Raw genomic sequence first — 18,057 nt, 5'->3', positions numbered from 1 at the left:
CATTCTTTTAGGAGGAAAAAAATCAGATGCTAGAGCATTCTACCACATATACTCATAAGACCAGTGTAGAAGTTCTTTGCAGGAGTTTAACATTTTCAAGCAGACAGCATGGCAAAATCTGAAAGGGGTCATCTGAAACAGGGAGGGTAGCACACTTCAGTGCAGGGACATTTTAAAGAGATCTGTTAAGAAGTTTCATTTCAACACAGAAATGGAAGAAAACAGCACTACAGCCTAGGACCTTCATGCTCTCCCATCAAAACTTCACTTCTTGTTCACATAAATCTCTTTCAGCAGCCCCTTCCTGGTAGCCTCTGCAAGAAGTCTTCATAGAAAGCCCTAATAACTAATATTTAGCCCTGTCCACCTGGGCTAAATTCCAGGGTACCTCATCTAATTTCCTAAGTGTAAACACAGAGAATTGGACAAAAAATAGCTCTTAGTCTTCTACAGAAATTAGAAGAAGACAGGACAAGACAACCTTTCAAACTCTGTTTACATCATACTCATAATACATATAACACTTTTGATAGACAGCTGACCAACATACCACAAAGTTGGCATAAAAACAGAGAACAGGTATCACATCTAGTTATTATTTCTCCCTATGGTTTCTATTGTTCATCCTTGCAGATGACCACAGTCCTTGGATTAAATATGGACACGCTAGTATTTCTTCTATTATGATGGGTTACCAGAACTTGAAGTAATGAAAAAAATATATTCCACAAACACTGTCCTATTTTCAGAGCCCAGGAAAATATCTCCAACTTAGGCAAATATGCAGTACCATTCCTCTAACACAATTTATTATTTTTTATATCAAAATGTCTATCTTTTCATTAACCAGTTTGGAGTTTAATGGATTATTACATGTACCAAAATGCCCATTCTGTTAAAAAATTCTCTTTGGAAAAGAGATCTGTTATAACTGAGTTACATGTTTAGTGTTTTAATAAACTGATTTTAGTATACTTGGTGAGCATATGTAGGACAGCCATCACTCTATTTTTACTTGTACTAAATGTGCTAATCTGTAATGGGAGATAATGAATACAACATTTCTGAAATCTATGTTCATATGGTCTTGTTGCATTTATAGTTACAGTAAGATTAGGCCTCTTATAACTAAACATGAACTCTTCCAAGTGAAAACTGAACATTATAGCTAAATGTACTAAAAACTATCTTTGAGAAAAGCAACCATTAATGATCTAGTACATTTTAGATTTATTTTTTCCTTCTGCAAACCTAATGGCAACTTTGATTAAAACATCTCTGGCACTATTGGCAACAGCAGCTTATAAAGTCTCCATAAAAGAGAAATTAAAGCATATTTTCCACGAAGGGCAGTCTGGTTTGCTGTCTAACTGAGTAGCTGGGGAAACTACTCCATGGTCATATTCCTTCTCATTGCTGCTGTCATCACTTGTTTAGAATCAGACACTGGAAAGAACTCAGAACAAAATGCTTTGCAGGTTCTGCATATGATGCTGAACTACCATGCTTGAACAGTGGTTAAGTGCTCCCTGTTCCTGAGTTTGCTCATGTTCTGTGCGCAGCCGGATATACATGTACCTAAGGTGGGGAGAGCAATTTGGGGGGGGGACAACAGTAAAAAGTAGCGTGTTTACACTCTGGTCTCCATGTTGGGTTTGATGATTAACATCAAAGTTTCCTAGTCTACTGCTTGTACTTACATTAGTTCTGTAATATTTTAGGTACTCGAGTTAAAATTCTGTCCTGCACTACCTCTGAGATTAAATCAATCAGGAGCATGAACAAAGCTTCCGTTCTGCTAATAACAGTTTGAGTGACTATTTAATTCAAAAGAATAACTTTTCAGGGACAGATCAAAAACTGTTTCCACACCACTTAACACCTTCCATCTTGATATGAACAGTGATGTTCCAAAAGAACATTTAACAACTTAGTTTCTAAATGAATGCTCTCTCTATATATTTTCATTTCATTTAATATATTATTGTGAATTCTATTTCTATCCGGTGAATACAAAATCATATATTTCAATATCTCTATTTCAGCACAATCTCTTCCATAGTTATAATTGTAAATTCCAAAATCAACTAAGGTACTAAACTTTCTCTTTGAAAATTACAGAACATTTGTGTGTATGTGTGTGCATAGAGCTGGCATTGTGTGCAGAAAGCTGCATAGGGAAATCTGGCTGTCTTCTGAGCACGCTATGCAAGTGAGCAGGCAATGGGGGAAGACAACTTAGCAGACCTTGTCTGAAAACAGATTCTAGTTATCCTTTTATGTAAGAAAGGGGTCTGCCAAGAGTTTGTAGTTTCGGGTGGAATTAGGAACTGTCGGGCAGAAGCCTCATGGTACATCTCTGTCCACCCCACTGCCTCCATGCAGAACTATACCATCATACTGTCATAACAAAAGCTGTTTTATTAGGAAAGAGTTTTGTCTTTTTCACCTTCTCTTTGACAAAGGGGATTAAAAGAAAGTTATCACCCCGCATGACTTTGTCAGGGAAAGCTGCGGACCTTTAGCACGTGTGAGATTTGGGTCTGAGACTTATTGAAACACCTTATCTATGAAACTCCTTTTGATATTATAATGAAAGTCATTTCAGTACTTCTGACTCTTCTATCACATCTGTAAAATGGTAAGAATAATGCTTATTTTCCCTACAGGGGGACTGACCAAGGCTAGATAAAACCTGATTTGTGCTTTCGAGGGGAAAAGGTTTAGTGGCAGTATTGTGGGGGGTCGTGTGTATCGAGAAGCTGTACTGGTTATTTTCCAACCACGTCTGAGAAAAGTCTTGCTTTAATGATCTATATTTCTCAGTAGTGTCAAAGCTTAACATACCAAAAAGCAAGGCACATTTCATTTTTATATTATTAGGGGTATTCATTTCCTCTGAAAAAATAAGCCTTTTTTTTTTTTTAAGGATGTGAAATAATGAACAGTAAAACCACGTAACTGTGGTAAATGTCTCTTGTGTTAAAAGCAATCCTTTTCTGTATCAAGAAAAAAGGATACCACTGATTACCTGCCTGATTACCCTGTTCTGGTTAAGAATATATTAAAGGATACTGCTCAATCAACATACTGCTCATTTCAGCTGTAGTTGAACAATGTTGTGTACTTTCTAATACTGTGACTTTTCTGCTTGGGAGAATAATAAAGAGGAAACTGAGCTCTGTTTAGTTTTGGGAGTCTTGGGAATTAGTACCATTCCATCCAACTAACCATTCCTCTTTAATACCCCCTTCCTTGTTTCACCCAGAATCATCCAAAGTAGCAATGCAGAAGTCTGTTTCTCACCTTATACCTATGTGGTTGCTTACTAGCACACACTAATTAGGTTATGCGTTTTGATCACCCTGTCTTTTTGGAGTTGATAGTCGAATGGACAGCATGACATTCAGTCCTAAAACCTTTGACCCTGTTCCCAACTTTTACATGCTCTAAAAGCATGTTTTCTAAGTAATTCTGGTTCCTTGTTTGTTTTTGGTCCTTGCTTTGTTGAGATTTTTTTTTTTTTCCAGAAGGAGACATGACTTCTCTGCTCCCTGTTCTGCCAGTGTCAGTGGGGAGGTGAGGGCTAAAGTTACAGTTTAGTATCACTACTGTTCTTAGCCTCCTGCTTTACCCCCTGGCAAGACACAATGCCTCCAGTCATCACCACCATGGGATGGAAATTCAGTTCCTTGACAGAACGCATCTGGTTTTTGTCAGCCAGAGCTGACACACGCATGTCCTTGAGGCAATCCCAGCACATACTGCAAGAGTCCTCATCTGGTCATTAGATCGTGCAGCATGAGCAGTGCTGGAAACCTTTCACCTGAGAAAACTTTCACTACTAGTAGTTTTGACTAATAGCAGTACTAGTAGTCAGTAACTACTCGTGGAGTCAGAGAGGAGCAAGCAAACAGGATTCCTTGGTAAGGATCTGCTCTTCAAGTCCTTTCTCAAATGAAAAACAATTACAACTATAGAGATGTACTGCCATCCACGTTTATGTAGATGGTACATATATGTTAAAAACTCCTATTCTTTCAAATACAAGCTCAACCAAGTTCTTAATTTAATTGCGTTATAACAATACTTGGGGAAATTTAAATTTCATTTCAAATGTAGAAAAATTCCATTTGAGTTCTTTAGTAGCTTCTCCTCATCTAAGATGGAGTTTTCTCTCTAATTGTACCTCTATGCCCTCAAGAATATGGAGCAGCTTTTTAAACATTTTCTCATTCCTACCTGCCCCTTAACAAGTTACAGTTTAGAATAATTTTCTTCTTGGTTTATTTTTATCTGTTGTTAGTTGCAGGCTACAAGCATACTTGAAAGAGGAGGACCAAAGTCTGAAGCCAAATGTGGGGAAACCTCTGAAGCAATCTTTATTAACGTATTCTGTATAGAAATCTGTATGCAAATTTTTGCTTTGGATGTTTGCTTTTAACAGAAAGCTGGAAACTACAGAAACTATAGATAGATTGCTATAATTTTGGAGTCAGTTAGTCACTGTCTTTTTTTAATCTAACATGTACTGTGATTGCCCCCGCACCTTACCCAAATAGCTCTCAATGGACTTTTCCCCAGAGGAGATCATAGTGAGTACTTACTGAGGCACAGTTGCTTTCTGACTTGTCTTCCAGAAAGCCAATTTGGCATGGTGTCCTCTGATTCTGCAGCCAGTAGTCTGTTGATTCTAGCAGACTGTTACTGCAGAGAATCTGTTAAAATAGTTAAAAATAGTTAAAATAATTAAAAAAAAAAATTAGTACTACTCTGCTTTGGGGTTTGAACTCTATTGTTTGAGCTCAAAGAAAATATTGCCTACAAATATTTTTGGAAGGTAAGGCTGGGACCCCTGTTTCCATTTCATCTGGACCTGTCCTTGTACCTAAGATTCAAGTAACACATATCCTCTAAAGTACTAGCCAATTTTCTCTATGAACTAAAAGTCCTTGAAGGAAATGCCTTATATATATATATATATATATATATATATTTATGTATACAATAATATGTATTTTATATATAGTATGTGAAAATATTGCTAAGGAGTTTTGTTCTATGTTAAAGTGGCAACAGAGATGTTAGAAAAACTAATTATTTAATTCTACCAGAGTGTATAAACTTGCAGCTTTTATGATTTCAGGGACTGCCTAAGCTACAGATCCTTTCTTCTTAAATATATTTTTCTGCTTTTTGAGAAGCTAAAGTACTTAAGACCTGTCGTAATGAATACTGAGCTTAGTCAGTACACTGAGACCAAAACTTTGAGTTTAATCTCTCTGTGTTGACTCAGTCCTACAACAGATGCCTCAAGCTTTGACCTAACAAAACCAAAGTGGGACTACAGCTAATCTGTAGGCTATAAAGAACCAAAGCTAGTTTTGCAGGTCTGATGCTTCAGATTGAAGTGAATTCCTTATTTGCTACCCCTGTACTAATATGCACAGTGTTCAGGGGGGTCAAATTGCCCTTTTAATAAACAGACCTCTAATATGTTCCTGCAACGTATCTGCAGAAAATTATGTTCAGAAAGGACTGTCTTTTTGAGCACGGCATGAGATTTCTTTGAAATGCCATCAAGTCTGGAAATGAGTCATGGCCCTGGGCTGGTGGTGCCCAGCCACAACCAGAACTGTACTGCAGTGACTACACAGTCAGTCTCTGCACAATTTAAGGGGGCTAAAGAGTCACATCTGAAAACAGGCAGGCTTGTGCTTTATTAAATTTACATGGCCACTGCAACATCCAAAACAAGCTGGGGAGACAGCTGACAACATTAGGAATCACTAGTTCATGTTTGCCTTTTTATTGAGAGCATGAAGCCTGGATCAATTTATCCTAACTTCCAGTAGGGATGGAAGTGGAGCTGAGAGGTACCAGGGGTTGAATTCCTATGCTGTGTAGACTGTATTAAAACCAAAAAGGTTGTTTCTAGCTGAGTTTATTCTCTAATATGGTACAAAGGACAAATAATTGAGAATGGGGAAGCATGGAAGAGGAGGTACTCATATGCACAACTTGAGGAATTTTACTAGCCAATGAAGAGTTACACTGACCCCCTTCCTAGATGAAGTGTGCTCTCTGGCTGTACAAAAAGCCTGTCAGCCTAGCTGACTCAGCTCTTAATTCAGTTTAAGGCATGTATTCCAGGTACTGTGATAGTCTACAAGTAGGGAAGCAAAGGATAAAAACTCTGTCTGGAGAAAATGATCTAGAGGTTAACAATTTGTCATGTTTTCCACACCCTGAAATGTTCTTGCATGAAAAAGAGGGATGCTAAGTATTTTTGAAACAACTAAGTAACAGGAGGAAAAGAATAGCAGCAACAACGATGATACTTACAGAATATTTTATATGGCCTATCATCCCCTGGCAGTAATATTAAGAAGCATGTTTGGGAAATAGATGTATATTTTATTTGCATTTTTTGGGGGGGGCAGTTACATGAAAATAGGCTGTACTCTAGCTTTTAGCCTTTTACTTTAATAATGATATTTTAAAATACGCATTTGTCCTCCTGTCCCGGAAAAAAATCTATCCACAGTATCTTCTGTTATCTTACTGCATATTTTACATTGACATGTTTGTCCTACTTCAGGAACACTTGCTTCTGAGCCTAGTCCCATTCCTTAAGAAGTGAGAACTAGTGAGGCCTCTTCACTTCTCAGGGAAGATGAATGACTGTGGAAAGCTCATATGGCCAGCTGACACAATTTTCTAACACTCGTGGGCGATCCAGAAGTAAGCTTATTAACACATACAGACTAACAGCCACTCTAATTTTTACCTTTTTTTTAATTTTTACCTTTCTGGAAGAAAGTCAGATAGTTAATACTGTTCTCACTGTAATATTCTCTATTGATCACTGAATCAACGTCAGTGGAGGATGGATGAGGAAGCAATAGGGAACACCACAGCCCATAAACTGAGGCTTGCTTCAGTGCCCTCCTTCAGTGCCCTCTAAAAGGTTATGCACCTTTGTGCTTCTTTCTTTGTCATGCCAAAAGAAGATAAGTTTTTATGCAAAGACTCTCAGTACTCTAGCCCTGCTATGGGATTTCTTCTGAATACAAATGTGGGGCTCTCAAAATACTCCGAAAAAAACAGCGTGCCCAAAGACTCTTCTAAGAATGACAAAAACTTGTGAATGCTTCACATCACCACCAGTTTCTTCTTGGGGACTGCTAGCTAATCTCATGTACCATCTCAATGACTCTGCACTCAATAGATTTTATAGCTTCTTGTCCCAGGGTGAATGGATTCCTGCCATCATAACTGACTCTGGGACTAGATGGGAAAAATAATATATTTCATATCCCAAAGAAACAATTTCCTGTTACTGTCATAAATTTAGCCTTTTTATTCTTATTTTTTAAGAAGTGTTTTCAAATGGTGAAATACTGAAACATTATACACTGGTTGGTAAAATCTAGAATCTAGCATATTAAAAAAAAAAAAAATCCAACAAAACAAAAGCCTATCTTCTGTGGCTTTTATGAAGATAAAGAATTCAACATATACATACACGGACACACATACACATTTTCACATATATACATGGTTTCAGATTTCATCTGGTTCGAGATATTCTCATGCTCAAGCATTGAAGTTCTAATTACTTGTTAGACATGATTTCCATAGCTAGGAAACAATCCTCTTTAGTTCAAATAGCTTTTTCAGTAGCATGAGGTCTTGTATCATTTCCTTAAAAATCATAGTGAAATTGTCTTCTGCTTTAATGGCTTCAGATCTTTCCCAAATCTGACAGTTTCAGAGAAATCAGAACGGGCAGAAATTATCATGCAGAAACAAGCTTCAGAAAACCTTGGTGGTACTCTTCTTTTTCTCCTAAGGACTTGGTGTGCACACATCCTTTCTCTTCAGAACAGCTAGATCACAGCAGATGTACACTGTAGATGATTAACCCACAAAATGAGATGGGCATTCCAAATTTCAGCTAGTTTTCTTCCTATGAGATATTAAATCATTCTTGGTATCTCTATCTTGCTTTCAGGGGATGTTCTAATCAGGAAGCAAATACAGGTAACATATTAGCAGAAGAAATAACTCTCTTGAAAAATTATTTTAGTCAGGTCAGGTCACGGTTGTCAAGCCTGGGGATCACTCCAGGATGATTTATATGTTTCAGGGCTTTACAATGGATGTCATTTTTGTATGCAGCTTTTCATTATAGACTTTGAAGTCAAGAGTAGAGATTATTCCATGGAAGATTTGGACAGTATGTGATTTTCAGTAACCCTGAGAAGATGAACAGCATTAGTAGAGTGGTGTTCTCCCTGGCCCAGATTCTGCTCTCACGTGTGCACAAAGAATGCTGCACATGCACTTGAGCATGCAGTCAGAAATGTGAAGAAGAGTGCAACAGGCATGCCATTTTTTACCGTTGGAGGTCTGAGAAAATATTTTCCAGCAATTAAGATTTGAAGAAGATAGGTGAGAAAAGCAAAATAAGATACACTCAAGCCCATGCAGCAGGTTAGAAATTTAAGGAATACAAGAAGGCCTAAAGTTATCTGGAAAGCCTCTGGAAATTACTCAAAAAAGACAGCACTGTGGGAAAGGGAGGCATGCAGGAACGTGTGGGAGAAGCCTTCTTCCTCTGGTTTTAACATCTGAATGGTGTTCAGGAGACAGAAGGTGACTTTTGAATAAGCAGTGGCAGGAAGGAGAAGTAAACTTTGGATGTTTAAATTCTACCTTCTGAAACGCAGGTTTCTGCATTATGACTGTTACAGACGTTATTGTTAAGAACCCTCCCACTAATACTTGTATGCAGGAAGGATAATTTGGACCACTCCACAATTTTGATCACTGTTGGTTTACATACTCCTGCTATGAAAAAATTCAAGTATCCATGTGAACTTTTGAGCATATTTCTGTGGTAGCAAACAGCAATGTTATCATGGTCAAAGACATGCGTGTATAGGAGGAGTAAGTTTAATACTCCTAGGATCCAACTATTGTAGGACAATTCTACTACTGTATGTATATAAGTGGGAATTTGCATATGTATTCAAACATGCCAGGATAGTTGTGCTTTTAAGGAATATACTGAAGTCCTTCTACTACAGTAAGGTATGACTGCAATGGTCAAAAGTATGTAAGCATGAAGGAGTTGGCCTAAACTGTCAGGGCTAACTAATGAAAAGAAATGCCAGCAGAATTATTATTCAGAGATGTAACTCTATGTTCTGATTGCCATTTTTGCATTTAGTGATCTTTTCAAAAATATACTGAGCTGCTCTGTACCAAAGGTAAGAAACCTAAACTTGTACTACTTTAGCTGTCAGTCAGCATCCTTCTTTTTCATAGCCTACAATTTTAATGTAGAATTTGAGAAAATTTCCTGCTCCTATCTTGTAGTTTTCTATATTCTTATCTAATTGAGATGAGTTCTGGGCCAATCCCACTGGCATATATTGTTAGCAGTTTTGCTGAATTCAGTGAGGTTGCTTCTGATCTGCAATGGTACAACTGAAAACAGAACTTTATTCATTGACCATACTTATGTGTAACAGCTGCACACACTATACTGCTGTATATCTGGTTCAGAGCAGGATCATCACACTCAGAAAATAATTCAGGATGAATTTGCATCATGCACAAAATGTGAAATCAGCAGTAATTCATGGTTCTAAAAAAAAAGTTTTCCACTCTCATCTGGAGACTCAGCCGTCAGCATTACTCAGTGTGCTGTGAATCAATGAACTAAATCAGCCTCTAGCAGAGTGAGGATTAGAAAAGTCACTCTTTCCCAGAGGAAAATACTGCATACCGGTTTAGTGTAACAGCTTCCTGCTCCCTGATTTAGATCGCAAGGCATTAAAATACAGTAAATATCTATAACTGAGACAACATTAAAATGGCCCTGCTCCACAAATGAAACATCTGCGTCTTCATGGCAGATCATCTTAATTGCTTTGGTTAATTACTACTCATCAAAAAAGATATGAGAGTGGAACATACAGAATGAGTTTTCAAGGGGCACATTTTCTGCATTTATTCAGATTGGTCTGTGTGGTAAAAGGCCACATCTCATATGGTTCCTAACAGGAGCCATTCATGCCAAATGCTTGAACCCACAAGTGAACTATTCAAACTCTTCCCTTGCAGCAGCAACCCATAGGGTTTCACTCCAGTACCAATTACACATCTAACTTAAAATAAATAAATAAATAAATCACCGAAACTAATCTAGGATAAAAAAGAAAGTAATGTCCTACTTTGATAATTCTGTATCCTTTTTCCCCAAATAAGGAATGCTAACACATTCTGTGACAATGCTGTAAAGAAGCCCAAAATATCCTGCTGTTTGTCAGAAGTGCTGGCAGAAGTGAATCACTTTTTTTAGCGTGCCTACAATCATAAAATTGACTCAAATTACAGTGAAAAGTTCAAATGTAAGGGATCAGACAGGTGAAGCAGCTCTAAATTGGGAGGTAAAGGCAAGTCTGTAAGTCATGCTTCTGGAGGTGACCATGCTTGGAACATTTATAAACACATTTATAAGCACTTTTCTGTGCTGTGCCACTGTCCTTCAGCCTTACTTAAAACAACCAACTCTGAGATTAGACAAAAATCTAAGATGTTCAGCCATATTTTTCTGCTTATTTCTACAGATTCTAGTTATAGTCAGCAGCATGTATATAAAAAAAAACAAAACAAACAAAACAACAACAAAAAAAAAAACTCAGGTATTCTTTTGCAAATAAGCAAGCTTTTTGAACAAATGGAATACTGACACTTTGTCTTTTAGTCAGGCTGGGATGAGCTGGAGATGCCCAATCCCATCGTACAGATTATTAGTCTAGTGAGTTTTTTTTATTTCAGTGATTTTACAGTTATTGAAATCTTAGACAGCCAATACTCAACCTTCACATCCACAGTTTGAGTGAGAGTCACAAGCCTCACATCCACACAACACAGTGGAGTTTTCAGAAGTATAAGGGAAATAAATCTTTATCTTCTACATGTTTTGTCTTTCCATCTCTGTTTATGCATATAAATTGTTGTCATTTATTTAAAAAAAAAAAAAAGTAAAAGAAAAAACATAATTATTACAGTGTGAAGGAAAGAAAAACTTATTAAGAAATATGGGGAAATGGATTGAACTCTGAAGTTTTATAATTTTTTTTTTTTTTGTAAAACAGATGCTTCCTTATTAGCTCTAGAATTATGTGAATTAGAAATAATCTACTATGAATAGAGTATGAATAGAAGTAGAATTAATCTATTATGTGGGAAATAATAGAGCTCAGAGGGTTATTGCAAAGTGACAGACAAAAGAAGGCCTGCCATCCACAACAGGTCTTTGGTAGTGGTCTTCCCTTGGGCTGCATGGCCACAGCCTGACCCTGGGGAGCAGGAGTGAATGGAAGCATCCAAGGTCTGCATCCATGTATTCTGAGTTGTACTGAAATTACCTACATGCATGAACTACTGCCAGTCATACATGATTCTTCCTAATGACACACGTAAAGGCACTGCTTTCTTTTTTCCCTATCCTCCAAATTATATAAATACATATAAAGCCATTTTGAGACAACAAAAGCAGCAATGGTCATATCTATACTGCTTCCTCAGTTGCTGAAACTCTTCTAGCAAGATACTAGGGAAGGCAGAAAAGCTCCCTTCCATGAAAGACCCCGCATCATTTTGACCTGAGAGAAGCAAAGCTCTAGATCCTCGGGCTGGGACCCAGAAACTTGCAACCTATCACAGAGCAGTTCTGAAATTATCCATGCTCTTTATGACTTTTATTTCACATTTCCAGATATCAAGGAAAACAAGAAATACTTAGGAAACTTACCTCCCACATGTATATAATATATTTTGCAGCAAGACAAGTATAGGCCATGCATGCAAAATTGCAAGATACCATAACAGCATCCAGAATTTATTTTTCTGTATCAGTCCTTTTCTTCTTTAGGCATCAGTTAAATTTTGTATTTCTCAATAAAAGTAAAAGCTAAAAAGAAGAGCTATAAGCCAGGATATATATGTCTTTGAAAATAACATAAACTTAGAAGTTACCTTTTTACATGCTGTGACAGAGCTTCCCAAACTGCTTCCCGAACTGTCTGTGCTGTTGCCTTGGTGCTCTGGGACTTCTTGCATCAGTGGAGATTCAAAATTGCTGAAGAACAAAAGAAAAAAACACACAAAAGAAACCCCCAAAAACCTTTCCAGTGACTCAGCTACGTAGATAACTCAAATGATGCCAAAACTACAATGGATTAAAGAGATGTAACTTAAACCTCGATTACAAGAAGCTGTCCATAGTCTCCTTGCTGACATTACTATCCTATCTATTACCTTAATTTTCCTTTCTTGGACAACTCTCTGGAGCAATGTTACATGAATATGAAATAGCAGACCATTGCTTTTTGAAGACTGGAGAATAACACATAGTTGCCTGTAATCACATCCATCTCTCCTGAATCATACTGTAAAACATGGAACTAGCTCATTTTTATAAGTAAGCAGCTTGGAACAGCAAATGAAATACTTCCTGGATTAATTCACCCGGGTGGACATTATAAAAAGAAACATTTGCTGAAAAAGTTAAGGTGTAGTGACTAAAATGTAAACAAACAAACAAACACCCACACAACAAGAGTGGTTGAATTCTGTAACCCAGGCAGAACAGCTTGCTATACTGTAGGTTTAGAGCAAAGGTAAGCCATGCACAGTCTGTTTTGTGAGCCAGTTGTATACTGCAAAGCCACACTCACTTTGGGATGATGTTGATGTGAAAGACACAGCCATAAAGATAAGTAAGTTCAACAAATTATTTCCATGCAGAGCTGGTATCACCGCTTGAACAGTACATTTGGAATCATTCAGGCCAGCCAGGTAAGATCTCACTCTACATCATAACTGACTTGTCACAAGCTTAGTGAAACTTCTCTCTCTGAACATAGTGTGACAGCTATCAGAAGCCATACAGAGCTAAAGGCCTCTTTCTCCAGAAATTTCCTAGAGTACCCAACAGCATCATGTTCTGCTTTTAAATTGGGTCTGTAGGGTTCTTTTAATTCACTGCAAGTTACCTATGAGAAGATACGGAACACATGGTGATAGACCATAGTAAGCAAACAGGTTACCGTGGTTTAATAATCTGTCATCATTTCTGACAGGATAACAGACCACATGAAATCTAGTTTTCTCAACTGAAAACTAAAATGAATATTCATTAAGTCACCTTCACTAGAGCTTAAGTCAATGTGTTACGAGGAAGCTACTTTCAGCTTTTTGCACAAATCCACAGTCAAACATCAGTAAGGCTACATTTCTCTCAAAGGTTCATGTACAGATATTTTATTTAATAATCCTTGATAATCTGTTTAGGACCAGATATGGATATTCCCACTTCCACGGACAGGTAACTTTGTTGATATGTGAGGTACTATTCCATACATTTTGGAAAAAGCAAACAAACAAACACAGAACACAAAATTTATACACTGGAATTAGGACATTGAACGAAAAATATAAAACTAATTTAGCACTTATTCATTGCTAACTAAGGGGAAGATTCATGAAGGGAGGACTGAACACACACAAACATAAAGGAGACCTTTATGTTTCCTGACTTTACTTGAAAGGTGCAATACCCCCAGTACTCTCTAAAATACCAGCACCATTTGTATTTAGAAGGAAGAGTTTTGGGTGTTTACAAAATACCACTCTGTTGCTGAGATTGTATAGATAAAAGTATTTCTCTGGGATTTGAAAGCGCGAAATAGCACTTTGTAAGCCTTATATGCTGTTCTTTAGCAGAATGAAGGACATTAAACATATGAAGTCACTCAGGTTTATATCTTCATTAAAAATAAGAACATCATATTCAAAGGTCAAATACCGTATAAGTGAAGTGCCCTCCTTGACAACTCCACATTTAGACTAGCGGCTTCCTCTGTACTCCGTACAGCTCAGGACTTCCCAGCACAGGCTGTGCATGGCCTCCTTTTATAAGATGCATCACTTGTGCAATCTAATAGTAAGTTATAATCAAGCCTGACCTGCATCTTGAAGAACAATGGCCACTGTTTTCTCATTCTCTTCCCTTACAGAAAGACCGAGTGACTTTGCCCTGCAGGGAGCTGGTATGTTGACAATGAGTGTTGCTCTCAATTGTACTGGGTGCAGGTAACTGAACTCACATGGCAGAGTGTCAATGAGTCTAAAAGAACAAAGATGATGGTGTAGCTGCTAACTGCTGGCCTTTTTGGACCTCAATTAAACAGTACAAATAGAGTAATGTATTAAAGTATAGCTAGAAAATAAAGTTAAGGAGTCATGCTCTGGAGTAACAGCAAATCTGTGCTATTTCTGGATGGTACTCCAGTTAGGGGTAACGCATTGCAACTTCCATACAGCAGTAAAGCAGTCTTCCCAGTCATGTGGAAAGCAAAAAGATCTATAGCATCTTCTTGATTCTTTAAAATCTGCTTACTTTCCAAAATAAATGACTTTTCATTTGTAAATATAGAAAACTTAGTTAAAGTTATTTGATGAGTGAAATAAATGTAGAATGTTATTATATGTTTTGAATGAGAAACAGTTTCGTCTCAGACTGAAGTTCAGAAAGGCAAAAGCAACTGTCTTTGAAATTACTGAAATCTCATAAACCTAAATTCTCATGCCAGCTATCCCAGTAGTCAGAGATATAGTTCATGTCCAGCTGATTACTCTGTGCATAGGTAAAACCACTAACTGTTTCCCAGAACAAGGGGCAACACATTCAGGAGGATCTATAAAACTTTGGAGCTCTTCTTTTTTGTCTAAAGGTTCATGTTTCCTGTGCTGTGGCTGTAGAGCTAAACCCTTATCCTTGTGCTGCATTGCAGTTCAGGTCTGGAGCTGTGCTAGTAGAACAAACTCTAGCTTTTCACTCTTTGCAAAGCAGTTCACCCTGTTAGGGTTCACAAACACTGAAAAGGGGAAAAAATTTCATGCATAAATGCAAAATTATAAGAGTTACATTTGGGAACAGTCTTAGACTCCTCAGCTGTTTTTCAGTGAGTTTATGGATGTACACTTTCTAAACGAAGTACAGAGAAACACATACACCCACATCTTTGCCACCACTGCTAGTCAGTTACGTGAACACCATAGGTATCATGCAAAGCAGATACACAGCAGCACATACTAATTGATGGGAAAACGAGCACCCAGCTGAGTTTCTTCAGGTTGGCCATCCAATATCACAAAATGAAATCTTTCACAACACAAGCAGATGCACAGTATCAGGTTCTGTCTAGCTACTTTCATGGGTCTTTCATTCAACACAGAACACAGGTTTGTCTTTTCAACACCTCTTTTACAATTACCTCTTCTTTCCATTAGATCAGTTTCCTCTCTTAATAGACTCCTCTCTAAGCTTCAATTTTCAACATGTTATGTGATTTCTTGAGAGCCTCCTCAGGCCATTCTGCTGTGCCACCTTTTGCTCTGTAGCAAAGCCAGTCAGATAGGCCAACTTTTCATCAACTCCCTAGTGAAAAACTATTCTGTCTTTCTGAGAAGTTGCCTGCTCTCATTAGTTTCTCAACAGCAGAAAGCTGAAAGAAACTGCTGCAGAGATGTGGTTGTGTCATCATCAAATGGTAAGTCTGCATTCATGTCCTATGCTCATTACTGAAGCACATCAGGAGTCTACACAAAGCACTAGTCCTTCAAGTCATCAGGCACAGATCAACGCCTTTTCACTGCAAGATAAAGCAAGCTGTTGAAGGCTTCAGGTCCTAATTCTCACCTTTCCTAGGCTCCCCTTGTTTAGCACCTGATGGAGAATGCTGATCTGACTTGGACTTGCTCATTGGATTTAGAGCTATCATGGAAGGCTTAATGAGGAATCTTTGTAGGAGGAAGGCTTATTGCAGGGCTTCAGTCAGTACAGTGCTCAGTAGAGGGTGCACATCTTCTGTAATATCTACCAAAAATGTTCTGGATCTTGTGAGAGAATGACTTTTCCTTTGGTGTCAGAGATCCAAATTTACAATTCACCTTTTGAAACTGAAGCTGGGAACCCGAACCAGTGGCCCGATGCTAAGAAGCATGCTATTTTCAGTTTAATACATCCATCAATAGAAGAGTTACCAGAGTCATTTATATGCCACCAGATGCTGTTTTACTGATACATGAATTATGATTGATACTTCTTTCCTACAAAGCTAAATTGTCTCACTAAGAATGCAAACAGATTCTTGGAAATGGGAGGACTGCAGCAAAGAGCTATGAGGTTTATGGCATTAACTGTAATAGAAACCCATCCTTTGCTATTGAACAAAATGCAAAGCAATTGCTTCTATTTTCCTACATTGAATAATTCAGAAATACTGACCTTGATGACTCAAGACTTAATCAAAAAACCACAGCTGCTCCTAAAAATAATTACCTTCTTTGCAGATGTGGCAGATGGTGCTACATCAACTACGAAGAGGTAATTTATAGAATTCCCCAGGTTATCACTAAAGAAAATTAATCTTGTGAAACAATATCAGAAACTTCAATTTCCTACCATCTTGAACAATCATAACCTGCTTCAAAAAACCTTGCTGTTTAGTAATTGGTCCGAAGGAACAAGTTCAATAAATAATAAGCGACCACTACAATTTTTTTTGAACTAATCCTATTATAGCCTAGTACTTTTCATCTTTTCATTATGATCCCTCATCTCAGCATTTGGAACATACAAAACATACTGATCCATGGAAAAGATAATCTTGATGAAGTAAGTGAACCAAATTTTACAAAGTGAGGTTTCTCAGTGCAATTAACTCCAAGCTACAGTCGGCCACGTTTCTTATGTTCTGGTAATATCTGTACTGAATGTTACTGCCACCGAAAACTGTATGAATCTTATTTTGAAATAGAAATATGAGACAAGTGAAAGCACGGCACAATTCTTCAGCATATTCTTCACTTTGTACTCAGAAATAAACCAAAAAGCTACTCAGAAATTGAGGAAGGCAGCTAGCCTAATCCAGACCCTAAACAAACAGGTTTTTTGCAAGGCATGCTGTGTTCAAGCAGAATCCCTTAACTTCAAAGTCCAAAGCCTTTTTGAAGTGGACATACTAGTCACATTGCTTCTCATGCTACCTTTCATATTTTGCAGTTTTAAAATTTACCTTTTTATGTAAACAGGTCAATAAAGTCACTAGCAGTAAAATCCTTAGATGTAACACTGTCAAAGTTACTATTTTAATCCACAAAATTGGTTTTGATTCAGTCTGGACCATGTGTATACTTCAATCAGAGCACAGATGGTTAGTCAAACAGATGCTCTATAAATACCTCAAACAAATGTCTTTCTGATTTTGTTATGGATTTGGAACCCATGTGCAGAATGTAATCAGTGGCAATACCAGGGGCTGATCTTCTAAGGTATTCATAGACTTGTTTCAGTCTCCCTTGGCTGCTACTGACTTCACTGGGAATGGAAAATACTGAATAGTTCCCCTCGTTATCAGACCTGAGTGTCTATGCAGTCTAACAGGTACAGGATCAGGTTGCTAGTAAAACTAGCTCACTAAAAAGAGCAGAAGTTTAAGCCTTTATATTGAGATTGCTCATTTCACCATGCTTATTGGGTAATCTTGATTTACATTTAATTTTTTATCGGTGATATAGCTGCAAAAATGCCAGGTCTTTTGCTGTGTAGTAACAAAAAACAAGAACAAAGACAACACATAATATTGTATGGGTTATACAACCCATAATTATACGATGCCTTTACTTTCCATGTTTCCAGAGCCCTGAGTGCCCTTTATTCTGTTTCAATTCAAAAAATAAAAATCTAGAAGCCTTTGCAAGCATTAGCAATGCTCGGACTCCTTTCAAAACACATTTTAAAAATATTACAAAAGAAGAGACAAGTTTAATGGAAGAATAACTGTAAAAGTGAATTAACAAAATTTCGTGTGATCTACTGCGAAATATTCCTCCCTTCCTTTATTTAGTGACTGAATCCTTTAAGGAAAAATAGCAAGAAGATATAAAAAGAAGTCCTGGATCAACAAGTAA

At 37.5% G+C, this 18,057-nt stretch overlaps 1 protein-coding gene across 1 annotated transcript in view; it reads right to left on the bottom strand.

Annotated features, from left to right (window-relative positions):
• SPHKAP (SPHK1 interactor, AKAP domain containing) overlaps positions 1–18,057 on the bottom strand; it is a gene marked incomplete at its 3' end in the record, with an annotated part of 94,269 nt that overhangs the window by 39,053 nt on the left and 37,159 nt on the right. Inside the window, exons 2-3 of the mRNA XM_082767563.1 lie at positions 12,058–12,160; positions 4,608–4,718 (exon numbers count right to left, since the gene is read on the bottom strand). Of these exons, the coding sequence (XP_082623689.1) occupies positions 4,608–4,718; positions 12,058–12,160 (214 nt within the window). The remainder of the gene's footprint in view (positions 1–4,607; positions 4,719–12,057; positions 12,161–18,057) is intronic.

Source organism: Aythya marila (assembly GCF_965140915.1).
Source record: "Aythya marila genome assembly, chromosome: 9".
NCBI classification, from domain to species: Eukaryota; Metazoa; Chordata; class Aves; order Anseriformes; family Anatidae; genus Aythya; species Aythya marila.
This window is presented reverse-complemented; position numbering and strand designations above follow the sequence as displayed.